Genomic DNA, 12,783 nt, shown 5'->3' with positions numbered 1-12,783 from the left:
TCTGGCAAGTCTGATCGTACTCCATCTGAATTTGCCTTTTTCCTTTCACTCTTTATTTCCTTGAATGCTGCTGTCAGACGAATATCAACTTACAGGAAATCATATTTACTGCGAATACTTCATGATGGTGATTCTTGACTAACTCGAGTCTTGAATTAGTATGTATTTTGAGGCACGTATTTGCAAATATAATGGAAATTGTTGGATAGTGTCATGGTCCACAGCAAGACTTGCTTAGTATTGCTGGCATAGTTCTACTCTGATTCTATTTTCTTAATAACTGACTATGAATATGTATTCAGAATAAGCACTCTTTTTCCAGTGAAGAAGTTTTTATAATCCTTGAAACTTAAAGGGAATACTTGGCAATGATTTGTGTACCTCTATTCAACTAAAAAATACAGGTTGGAAAGTCTTAACTGCATCGCCAAAGATATTTCTTTCCTTACAAACCTGTAGAACTGAACAAAAATTCATAAGTAATATCCAGTTATGGATTGTTCCTTTTAAATGACAAAAAAAAGAAAGTAGTCTAACAGTTATTTAAGAAGAAAGTGTGAAGGTCACAGTAAGAAAAGATACAACTTTGAGAGATTATATACCTTTTTACTCCTCTTTTCTCTCAGGAGTACATTTGAATCACAAAATGAGCTTATCAGGTAGTTGTATCAGATAATGTTTATGCCTGTTTCTACTACTGAAATACTGATAACTGATATTTAATCAGTCATGATACAAGGAGTTCTAAATTAAACTGCTGGTGTCTTTTTATGTTTTAACGAGCACTTTGAGGGAATTCTTTTCAGATTAGTAGGTGTCTACATGGAAATCTCTGATGATTTCATTGTCCTCATTTGGGGAGTAGTGAGTGCTTTTACAGAAAGTATTTTGACCTGCTGTGACACATGCAATAAACTGGATAATGCACATCATGGAAAACTTTAATGTTCATGAGTGGGAGATTACTTGCACTGGTGTGTTGGTATGTGTTCTCCGTTTCTCAGTTAAAGGAGTTGCATGTCATAATGTCCAGACAGCAAAGAAATCATGATGTTGTCCTAGGTGCTAAGGTCAGCGATAGAGACCGTAGGAAAGGCTGAATAGGAAAGGCTGAATAGAAAAGCCTGAAATTTACGTAAAATATACATACAACAGCCAATTAAAATTAGATGTAGTTGTGTTTTGTTAGGTATGAGAGTCTTGTAGGATTGCGTTACTTACATTAAATGTGATTATTTTTAACCTAACTGCTTGTTTTCCCCCATTTTCAGGAGATACAATTAGAACATGCAAAACAAGCCTTTGTACAGAGAGACAATGCTCAGTCTGGAAGAGTTACAGCTATGGACTTCAGGGACATTATGGTCACTATCCGGCCACACATGCTGACACCATTTGTAGAAGAATGTCTAGTAGCTGTGAGTAGTTCTGGTATCCCAGCTGGCAGACCTGGGATACAGATGTGGGGTTCCTTTTGTACCTTGACCACTACATTACACGCAATCCAGCTTGAGGATGCATGTTTTGAAGTCTAGCGGTTATTATCTACACATGTGAAAATTAACTCTGCTGAATATATATCCTCAATGTTCTTGGTTTCCAGAGACAAAAGACAAAGCATGTGGATGGACCTTAGTAATGGCCTAAAAATATAGAGCTTGCCTTTTTCCAGCCATTCCATCATAGTAGACTGTGTCAAATATTTTTGAATGCCATTACATCCCAGTTAGGACATCATCCTCAAAGAACCTGCTTTGTAATGTAAATTATAAGCTCCTGAGTGTAATATCCAAGAACTTGGGGACAATGTGTGAACTGAAACATCAACCTAGGACATTCAATGTGTCTCGACTGATAGTTGTTACACTTGACTGTGTGTTTTGTCTAAGTTTGCAATGCATAAACTGAATTAAATACTACAATTCTGCAATTTCACTAAAGAAAAGAGGTACATTTGGTTTTGACCTCAGTTTATAATTTTGGGAACTTGTAACAGTGCATCCCAAGTAATCCAAAGCTTGGCCATATTCAGGTTTGAAGATCTGCTTAAAAGTTTGTTCTGCTTTGAGTTGCAAGGGAGAGTTTCAGAGAGATGCGTGAAGTGATGAGGAGTCCAAGCTCTAATGAGACTATTAGAAGACGCATGAAGCAAAAAGCATATCCTGAAGATTTAGGGACTGACAGTGAGATCTGGTACTTTCTTCCATGGTTCCCTCACAATCTTGTTACCAGCCTTCCTGGGTTATATGCTCTTTCACAGAGAACATCAGATAAGATTTTTGATTATCCCTCAAGGTCAGTTAAATTTTGGCAAGCTTATGCATATTTTTTTCAGAAATTTGCTTGATCATTGATTTTAAAATTTAAGTAGTGAATTGATCCAATAATTTTTCTGCTTGCAGACCCAACACCACTTTAAAACAAAGGTTTAGGCTCAGTTCTCATTTGAAAATGCATAACTGTTCAAACCTTATGTTTGACTGCCTGATATAAGCCTTAGAGTTTACTGCTGTTTTTCCATGACTTGATTTTTAAGATTGAATTTAAAGGTTTCAGTTGACCTTTTTCAGAATATGTTTTGGTTTCGTTGAAATTTTCTATATAGTAATACGCTTTACATGTAGAAGTAGATTTCCTCATTACTAGAAATGAGCCAACTTATGAAACATTTCCAACTGAAGCAGTACTGAAACTTGAACTTTGTAAATTACTACTGGTTATGTTGTTATAATCCTGCATATGTATTTGTTTAGGTTTGTAGGGTGGGAAGAGTTTTATATTCTGGTCATGATTAGTTTCAGTAACATAAGAATCTTTCATAGTTTAAAGTTCTTTATTTTGCAGGTTTTTTAAAAAAGCAAGCCTGTGCTGCAGTCACTCTTGTAAAAGAACATTATTTGAAAACTTCTATTTCAAGTTTTTTTTAGTCTTACAACAATCTCCTTTCTCTTTTTCTCTTTTACTGTCTGTACTCTAGGCTGCTGGAGGTACCACTTCCCATCAGGTCAGCTTTTCCTATTTTAATGGATTTAATTCTCTGCTTAACAACATGGAGCTCATTAGAAAGATCTACAGTACTCTGGCTGGAAATAGAAAAGATGTGGAAGTCACTAAGGGTTGGTAGAAATATTTGCAGTCTGGAAGTTTCCTTGGGTCTTTTGAATGGAGGGAAAGACCTCATCTGTATGCTTTTAAATCAATTGGTGGGGGGGAGGGAAGCCTGCCTCGTTACCATTCCTTGGTTTTTCACTCAGTTTTGTACAGTCCTGTCGTAGTCCACCCTCCAGCTTTTTCATTTTGTTTCAATCAGAAAAAGGTCCTAGTAAACTGGTGGTGGGGGCAGGGTGAGGAAAGTATGTAAAGATATTTAAAAGTTTAAAAAACTTCCTAGGACTCCTGCCAAATTGGCAGCCTATTAAAGTGACCTTCAAGGGTAGTTGAAGAATTCCATAAACTTGTATTGGCGGCATAGTAAGCTGATCTACAAGCTTGGAACAAGATGTTATCTGCTATATCTAACCACTTTTATAGAGAATTCCCTGTGCAACACCAGAGTTTCATTAATGTGGCCTCCTGGGACTACGCATGAAAAGTTCCACATCTCTTGACTCCTGTTTTGGGAGTTTTCCTTTGTTGGCTTTTTATTTTATATTTTTCCCTCTGACCTGCAGCTGATTGATACCGTATGTCAAATATCCTAAATCCTGCTGGTAGCACTAAGCTTTAAGACCAGAGAGCTGTACTTACTTGCATGAAGGATAGACCATTTAAAGCACACATTTATGTAGTGACAGGAACACTTCTGTGTTGGGTAACTTACTCCCCTTTCACCCTCCCCAACCAGCATCTTCTACTTTATAGTAAAATACAGTGCAACTTTGGGCTGCTCTGGATTATTTCTTCTGGTTTGATTTCATTAAATTTTCTGTATTTTTATTCTGTTGCAGAGGAGTTTGTTCTGGCAGCCCAGAAATTTGGTCAGGTTACACCCATGGAAGTTGACATCTTGTTTCAGTTAGCAGATCTTTATGAGCCACGGGGGTAAGTGGAGAGTTATCTATGCTTCTCTCTTTCCTTTTCTCTACTACTTGGAAGGAGTGGGAGGTGGTGTTGGGGAGCAGGAGAGTACTGTAGTGACCATGTGCAGGTAACTTTTAGTGGTTTGAAAACCAGCCTCTAAACAAACACTAATGTGAATTAATTTCTTCAGGCGCATGACATTAGCTGATATTGAAAGAATTGCCCCTCTGGAGGAAGGGACGTTGCCCTACAACCTGGCTGAGGCTCAGAGGCAGGTAAGAACAGAAGCCAGTATGATGTTGTTATTTGTTTCCAGTGCCAGGTAAAGAGACAGCCAGCCTCTTCCTGTTGTTGTTATCTAAGTTGCTTTTCTCTTGTGTTCTGTAATAATGGTGAGGAGTAACATCTTGTTAGAATTTATTTTTTATCCTGTGTCATGTTCTCTCCATCTCTACTTTGTGTCCCTTCCTCTTGGGCTTCATTTTGGCAGGTGAAATGTAATTTACTTTGGAAAGATAAAGTATCTAGGAGTGTCATCCAGGCATTCAGCAAATACTAGATGCATGCCTGTCTAAGGTGTTTATGTTTTGTGATTCTTTTGCTCTGTGTTCTTGTTAATGAGGAAAAGAAACTTCCTACTTCAAATATGGATGGTAAAAATCAACAGCTAGCCTGTGAAATGGCAGCCCTTGTTCACAACACATATGCATGTTACTGGATTCACAGTGTTCTCTGCTTTGCTTTATGCTCTGTTGAATATCAAAATAGGAGAACTTATGTACAGACTAACATCACAGTTTCGGTAAAAGTGTTAATATTCTCTTCATGTCCAAAACCTAAAGGATATTTGCTTTCAATGGTATAACCACAGATGGACTTGTTTTTTTGGTTTTGAGGCAAAAGGAAATAGGATTGTTCTTTAAATGTCAAACCTGTTGATCTTTTAGTTTTTGTATTATCATATTTTGTATTTTCATTGGCACAAGTTTCTATACAGATAGATTTAAAACTAACTCTTCTGTTTCTCTCTGTCTCTATTTTAAGGCAGTCTTAACTTTGTGTCTTATGAGACTAAGGGTTTTTTGTTGGTTTTCTTTTTTCCTGCTCTGGGTCTGTGCGGAGACGCCAGTTTGACCACAATGAGTTGATCCAGGCTACATTTTTAGGACTACCAGGCCATAAGCCAGGCCTCTGTGTGTGTGTGTGTGTATACACATGCGTCTCTTTTCCTTCTCTTTTTTTTATTCCTGCCTCCCTTACAAGTGAACACCCCCACCACCACTCCAAGATGGTAACCAGAGTGGTGGTTTTCTGTTTGTTTGAGCAGTAACTAAATGGTGATGATGCTGGGATGAATTCAAATGAGTTGGCTCCCAAAAGCTCGCCATCTATTCCTAGAAGACTCCTAAAGGAGTTAAAAGCATTTGCACTGGGCTGAATATCAAGTAACATAAGTTACAATAGGTGGCAGTAAAAGGTAGACAAAAATGTGTGATGAAAGTAGCAGCTTCTTCACTTTTTGTTTTGGAGCCACTGCTGCCATGATTTACGTTGTTCTAAGAGGCGAGGACATATGAACCTGCTTAATTCTTACAATTTATTTTGTGTATCTGTCCCACATTTTCATTTTTTTCAATGCTGTTCCTTTTTAATGTTATCTGCTTGATGCTGAGACTGAAAAAAATTTCAGCTACATTGAAATCTTCAATTTATTTCTGGTCAACTGCACCTATATTGGAATTAACTAAAATGTAAACACAGGAAATGTATCCATATTTTTATTTTGTTGCTTTACTTGTAGTATCCTAAAGAGAACATATTGCAAAAAGTGCTAGTAAATATGAAAGAATTAATGCCCCTGCAGAGCTTTTGTTTTCTTCATATTTTCTTTCATTAGACAGCAATGTTAAATCTGGAACACTTCTGAAATTTATTTCTCATTGGGTTGAATCTAGCACTCACAGACTGTAAGCAAAATGAAATTGTGCAGGTGCTTTATGGAACTTTATTTTCCTTTAGCTAATCTGTGTGAATGCTTGCATACTTGTTTTGGTAGCCTGGGGACTCTGTGTTGGCGACAGTAGAAAGAAATTCCGAGCTGGAGTTGCTTTTAGCTGTAGAAAATTAATGACTTAAGAAGCAATATGTAAGCCCTCATTTAGACCACATTTAGACCATTGATTTTGGAGTTGTATAATTTTGTTGTACTGTCAGTCTATTTTCTTTGCTGTTCCAATTTGAAGAGGCTGCCTTATATGACACTTAGAAATCGGTGGAAAAAAAAGTAATAATTGAGAACAAAATCTCCAATGTATTGTGGAATTTTTTCCAGGTATCCGTATACTTGTATCTGTCTGATATGAAATGTACTGTTGGGAAATGATATGTTGTGATTATTTTCCTGTCTTTCCTTTTGTTTTAAATCCTGCCTTGACAGAAAGCTTCAGGCGATGTGTCTCGACCTGTTCTCATCCAGATTGCAGAATCGGCGTACAGATTTGCCCTTGGTTCAGTTGCTGGAGGTTAGTAATGGCTGAACAAAAGAATATTCATCTTCACTGTTTGGGTTTTTTCTTTTCCTTTGTCCTTCTTCTCCTTCTGCCTCTCATTTAAGTGTGGAAGGCTTCTCAGACTTTCCCTTGGAGCTGTGTCTAAGGGATGGGATGACTGTAAGGTTGAAGGGGAAATGATCATCTGGTCTACAAGAATTTTGTAATTTGTGAGCTGTTGGAGTTTCCAGGTAGTATTGCTATCTGATTTGTCCCCAAACAAATTTCAGGAAGATGAAATTAATTGTGAAGTAAGAATGGAAACTGCATTTGGTTAAAACTGTGGGAAGTAGTTTAATGTGTCCAGAATATATCATGAAGAAAAGATATAAGTGATATGTTAGATGTAAATGTGACAGATGACAGTTGCAGTCAAACAGTGCAAATGCAAAATCATGATTTCTTATATCTTGAATTTCATTTGCAGCTGTTGGAGCCACTGCAGTCTATCCAATTGATTTAGTGAAAACTCGCATGCAAAACCAGCGTTCGACAGGCTCTTTTGTGGGAGAACTTATGTATAAAAACAGCTTTGATTGCTTCAAGAAAGTGCTACGTTATGAAGGTTTCTTTGGGCTTTATCGAGGTAAGTTTGAAAAGTTGTTATATACTAATGATAAGATATTATTAAGGGTTTTATGTGACTGGATTTTTAAGTCATTTTAGTTCAGACTTCAGTTTCGTTTCTTCTCTGTTGCAGGGCAAGGATTTGTGAACTTCTTGATAATTAAAACTTCACTGTAATGAGAACATTTCTGTAGGACTTCTCTGTTCTTTCCCTCCTCATCTGCCATAGGGGAACATTAGTAATTTCCTACAGCACAAATACATTGTTAGTAAAGTTCTTATTTCCTTAGCAGTGCTTAGTCCAAGAGTGTTTTGTCCTGTTTGGTAAAGAGTTAGATCATTTGTGGGTTTTTGTTCTTTGGAGTACTTTTTGTTGTGTTTCTTTTGAGACAACAAAGTCTCTGTGAACCAGTTGCATTTGCTTCAGTAATCACTGGAAATAGTCATCTTTATCTAGTTTTATGTATACCTTTTCTTAGGTTGTCACTGTGGAGTCAGCCAGAATGATTCACTGGGTTTCAGCCCACTTAGCTTTATATATGTAACCAGTACACCCAAGTTACAAAGTTACCCATTCCAAACTGCCTTTGGAGGCAATGGAGAAAGCTCCAAAATCTATTGACCCTGTTCAGGATGTAAATCATTCTGACTTTGGATATCTTGGTGCCTGAAGTTAAATGGTGGCTTTTTTTGTTTGTTTTATTCTTGTCCCAGTTGTGGCATCAGTGGTGTCAGTTCAGGTAACTCAGGAGGAGTCATGAAGAATCAGGAATCTTGGCATGAGATTCCAGTTCTTCTGTGTCACAGAGTTAAAGTAAATTATATTTCTGGTGTCACAACTATTGAGATCTTTTATCCCCCTCTGCCATATTCATAGGGGAGAATTTGAAACTTGCATTACCAACTTCATTTTTAGCCAGCTTGCTTAAAACCTTGTCACTTGTAAAAATAAGAATTGTAATGAAAGAAATTAATTGCTAAAAGCAGTTGAGTAAGGAATGAAGAACAGAGGATTTTGGTAACATATGGTTATGAACTGGTGAAGCTATGTGCACCTTAATAAAAAGTAACAGTTCATAAAACAATGTGGGAAACAACATTAAAACTAGGTGGTGTCATAGGTGTGTACATTATAACATATGACCTGAGTTACTGGGGGTTGGCCAAGTAGCTCCTCTGCAAAATACAGACTCTGTAATTATTACAGCACAATTGGAGATGGGAAGGCTCTCTTATTACTGACTGAGTTGGAGTCCATTTTTGGAATAGACATAATAATTTAATAAAGAGTACTGACATGGTCTCTATTTTGTAAGGATTTATAGCAGTCAAAATTTTTCAAAAGTCTCATGTGACCTAAAGAACCAAATATATTCCTTGCAAATTTTTGTCTTCTTCTTCCAGCATCCTGAAAGAATAAATATGCAGAATTCTACTATTGCTTTATTCTATTTTATTGAAATTCTGAAGGACAGTGATTTTTTTTTCACCTGGGAATAAAAGCCAAACAGATAAATCAGAAATGTCACAAATGCATGTTCTTAACTCTGTTTGCTTGTCCTGAATTTTGAATTATTTTTTTCATTGCCAGGTTTAGGGAACCTTAGGAAACTTGATTGGTAGAGCTTGTCTTTCCATTCCCTATTATCTTTACTACTTTTCAGTTTTCCGAGAAATACTGACTAGTGAAATCTCAGACAGTTTGGTGGAGCTGAACTTCTAGGACCAGGCCAATAGTCGAATTTCTGGATTATATAGTAGAACATTTTAGAGGCAAATTGAGACCTGTGCTTCTACAAATCCTCTCTGTAAAGAGCACCCTGACTTAGCCCTTTTTAAAGAGGCAAATAGAGAAAACTTCTGAAAAATCTGGAGCTCCCTCTGTGCAGTTCTGTAAATTCGGACTGTTGCTTACTTTCTAAGGAGATATTGAAGAAAGTTAAGGAGCTGAGTGCAAAAGGAATTTCCCAGTCAAGCTTGAGAGGACAAGAAGATTTGAAAGGAGCATTTCATAGATTAGTGTAATTACCCAATGTAATACAGTAAATTTAGCAAGAATCATCATATTCTAGTTTTGAATCGTACACTAGGTAAGACACACTCCAGAGTGCATTACTTTTTGCTACTCATTGGCCACTGCAATTCTTTCTTCAACTGATTTGTTCAGGGTTAAAACAATGTAGTGGTTTTGTCCCCACTGAAGGAGGGAGTAATCATTGGTAGACATCTCCTTAGCTGAATAGATGCAAAAACTTTTTAAAAATTGTACTAGAAACATTCAGAGCAGTGGTCTCTTTCTCACAATGCACTTCAAGAAAGCAAGCAGAATTTGTAAACCCCACTCTGAATTCAGCCATTTCAGATCATATTTTTAATAAAAGGCTCATATTTCCATCCAGCAAAGTGAACTGAATTTTTTTTTTTTGCATCACTATTTTTTTCCGAACTTGGAAACCATGTTTTAAACCACTATCTCAGATAAAGACAAATTACACCATCTTGTGGATATATAGAGAGCACTGAATTTGGTTTGATGTCAGTTTGGTTTTAAGTATAATCAGTGTTTCCACTGAGAAGACACTTGGATTAAAAAACAAACAAACAAAAATAAACATGATATAAACCTTTGTAGAGTCTTTATAAAATGCATTATATGAAAGCTGTGTTGTTAGCATTTTTTTAAAGACTTTATATCTGAGATAAATTTTTCATCTTTCTCTCAGCATGGCTGAAAAGAATGCTCATCTCATATACCTGTAATTTACTGTTGTGTCTATGTTCATACCCGAAATGGATATTTAGAAATTCACGGGTATTTTTATACATGCAAATTTAAGAAAATTTTGAAAGCTGTGATTTGTCAAGGTCTCTTCCAACTGATGAGGTCACCTTCCTGTCATAATAGAATTTTAATGAGAAGTCCACCTGATGAGTCAGAGAATGCTTCACAGACTTAAGCAGTGCATCCAGTAGAGATTGTTTCACACATACATGATAGAAGTTTGATGGGAAATTTAAGTACCACAGATAAAATGTAGTTTAGGAAAATGTTTGGTAGCCATGCTGTTAATGCCACTTTGCCCAGAGGATGGAAAAGACAGGGAATGCTGTTGAAGACATTGTCATCTGTGATCATTAACTGTTTAGGAGCTTGCTTGTTAGTTTTATTTCTTGTTGATGGTGCTTCTAGCCCTGCAGTGGCTGCAAATGCGATCTAATTTAGATTTTAATGATTTGTTCATCATCCAGCTTCATTATTACTGATGGACTCCCATGCTAATAATGCAAAAAAGACTGTGGCAGAAGCTTTCCTTCCAAATTATGCAATGGGATACCATTTATAAAGACTGGAACTACAAGCCTGTTTGTACCCCAAGTTCAGTCAAAGCACAGCATTTTCAGGAAATACCCCATTTCCAGTCTGAGGGAGCTGTATTTGAATGGCAGCTGATGATTAATTGTCTAGTTGATCGTGTGAATTCTATAATGGAAAAATGTGTCAGTATTCCATTACTGCCTTCCTATAAGATGCCCTAATGGTTTCACAGATTTTATCCTTTTATATTTTAAACCTTCAGTCAATGTTTTTTTCCTAATATGAAGGGAAAATCACGTTACACAGTGTGAAACTGAAGCTTCCCTGTTAGACACCTGAAAAAATACTTTGGCCAAGTAAAATTTTTGTTTCTCAGTGCCATCAGTACAGCTGGGCTGGACGAGCTGTTGTGTGTGTATTCACAATGTATTGAACTGCCTTCAGAAAATAACTTGTAGGGTGTTGCAAACTGAATGCAGCTTTTGGTACTCTCTCTTGCACACACCTTCCCCTTCCCTGAGAGTCCCACCATGGCTGTGTCAAATACGAAGTGGTACATTGTAATTGCTGTTAAAAAGCTTTGGATATAAAAAAGGCATTGAGTAATGTATTTACTATGTACTGTACTAACAGGCTGCCTATGTGCAAGATATTATGCTCTGATGTTATAAAAGGCATGCATTTTTAAGGTACTGTCAGACACTTCTAAGCTTGTTCTCCATCTCTGTATATGTCATATTGCTGATCTGCTAATGCATAGTAACACTGAGAAATTCCCACTGTGTCAAGATAACCCCAATAGAAACATGACATTTTCATAAGGGGCCTTTGATGTGCTTTCTTTCTTTCAAAACTTAGCATCTTTATCATGTTTAGAAAATTTTCAGCAGTGTTTCAGGGCTCCCATCAAAACAATAAAGAAAATAAAATTTAATTTTGATGATCATAGCATATAGAATGCACAGGTACCACTTAGAGATAGGTATGAGATCAAATGAAGGGTCCCTTTGCCTTCCTAAGATGCTGGAGACAGCAGACCTAGCTGGTCCCTGGTAAGGCTCTAATAAGTAGTATTAAAATCCATCCTACCTTTTGTAGAACACTGTCTGCTATCTTGCTGTAGGAATATACAACATTATCTGTAATTAAACTTACAAAGGCAGGAAAAGAGAAAAGTATTCTAAGTTTTGGTTGTTCAGTTGGGTTTTTCTGGTGTTGGGTTTTATTTTAACTGCTACATATTCTATATAATCTTTCTCTTCTCTGCCTCGAAGTTTTATGGAAAGCTTTGAGTTGTAATAGTCCCATTCAGATTTGAGTACAAAAGGAATGAACCAGATAAAAAAAAAACACAAAAAACTTGTGCCAAGATAAACTGCTTTTTCTTATGACTTTACAAATGTTTTTAGAAATGCAAAGTTTTGGGAGCTGAAAAATGGTTAAAAGGCCATTTTCAGATTAGTTCAGTGAAAATGGATTTGATATGTCCTGCTAATGTTGTTTCTAAAATTGCATAAAATTTATGCAGATCATCAACTGGACTACTTGAATAATTTTCATATATCAATATTTTAGAATGTCTTTTTCTGTGATTTATTTGATAAAATATGACTTGAAAGTCATGGTATATATAGCTTGGGTGTAATAATATATGTATATGTGATTTTAAAATTAATGACCTTTGTGTTTGGAGTTGTATCTGCTGTATCAGACCTGCTGAATTTTACTAGATTCAGTTTAAGATTAGGTAGTGTGCTTTTAGAGTATATGGAACATATTTTTAATCTCTGAAGATATAAAGTCATTTTCCATAATGTTTATATAAAGCCACACATGTCCTATAGCAAGTTGTAAATATTATAGCAGTTACAAAGATAATTTTATAATGAAAAAAATCCTGTTCATTTTATAGTATTGTGTTTCCCTAACAGGGCTGCAGATAATGTAATATTTAACTACATAATTCTGAGTGGCTTAATGATTTTTCATTGAGGTCTGGTTTCAAGTCACTGGTACAAGTAAAACTACTTAAGAAACTCAAATTCTGAAATTTAACTTACTCTGAAGATTCTCCTTTGGTTTTGAGCAACTGTATATGAATTTAGTTCTCCTGTATGTTTTTGTTTGAGTATTCATTCATATGATCATAATGCACCATAGTTGTCTTGGGTAAATGTTACATGTTTATGTACATCAGCTGTATAAAGATGTCAGTATATAAATATGTGTCAATTCTTTATTAAGAGTATCAGTAGGAACCAGTAAAGCTGATGGATGGAAGCAGGATCAAAGAATATACTAAACCAGAGCATGTGCATTTTTCTCTGTGTT

The 12,783-nt window shown here is 36.2% G+C and overlaps 1 protein-coding gene across 1 annotated transcript in view; it reads left to right on the top strand.

Annotated features, from left to right (window-relative positions):
* Positions 1-12,783, top strand: part of SLC25A13 (solute carrier family 25 member 13) — a 101,659-nt gene that overhangs the window by 58,026 nt on the left and 30,850 nt on the right. The window contains exons 6-11 of the mRNA XM_058832273.1: positions 1,272-1,418; positions 2,978-3,116; positions 3,948-4,041; positions 4,211-4,295; positions 6,458-6,542; positions 6,997-7,155. Of these exons, the coding sequence (XP_058688256.1) occupies positions 1,272-1,418; positions 2,978-3,116; positions 3,948-4,041; positions 4,211-4,295; positions 6,458-6,542; positions 6,997-7,155 (709 nt within the window). The remainder of the gene's footprint in view (positions 1-1,271; positions 1,419-2,977; positions 3,117-3,947; positions 4,042-4,210; positions 4,296-6,457; positions 6,543-6,996; positions 7,156-12,783) is intronic.

Source organism: Poecile atricapillus, chromosome 2 (genome assembly GCF_030490865.1).
Source record: "Poecile atricapillus isolate bPoeAtr1 chromosome 2, bPoeAtr1.hap1, whole genome shotgun sequence".
Taxonomy (NCBI): Eukaryota; Metazoa; Chordata; class Aves; order Passeriformes; family Paridae; genus Poecile; species Poecile atricapillus.
This window is presented reverse-complemented; position numbering and strand designations above follow the sequence as displayed.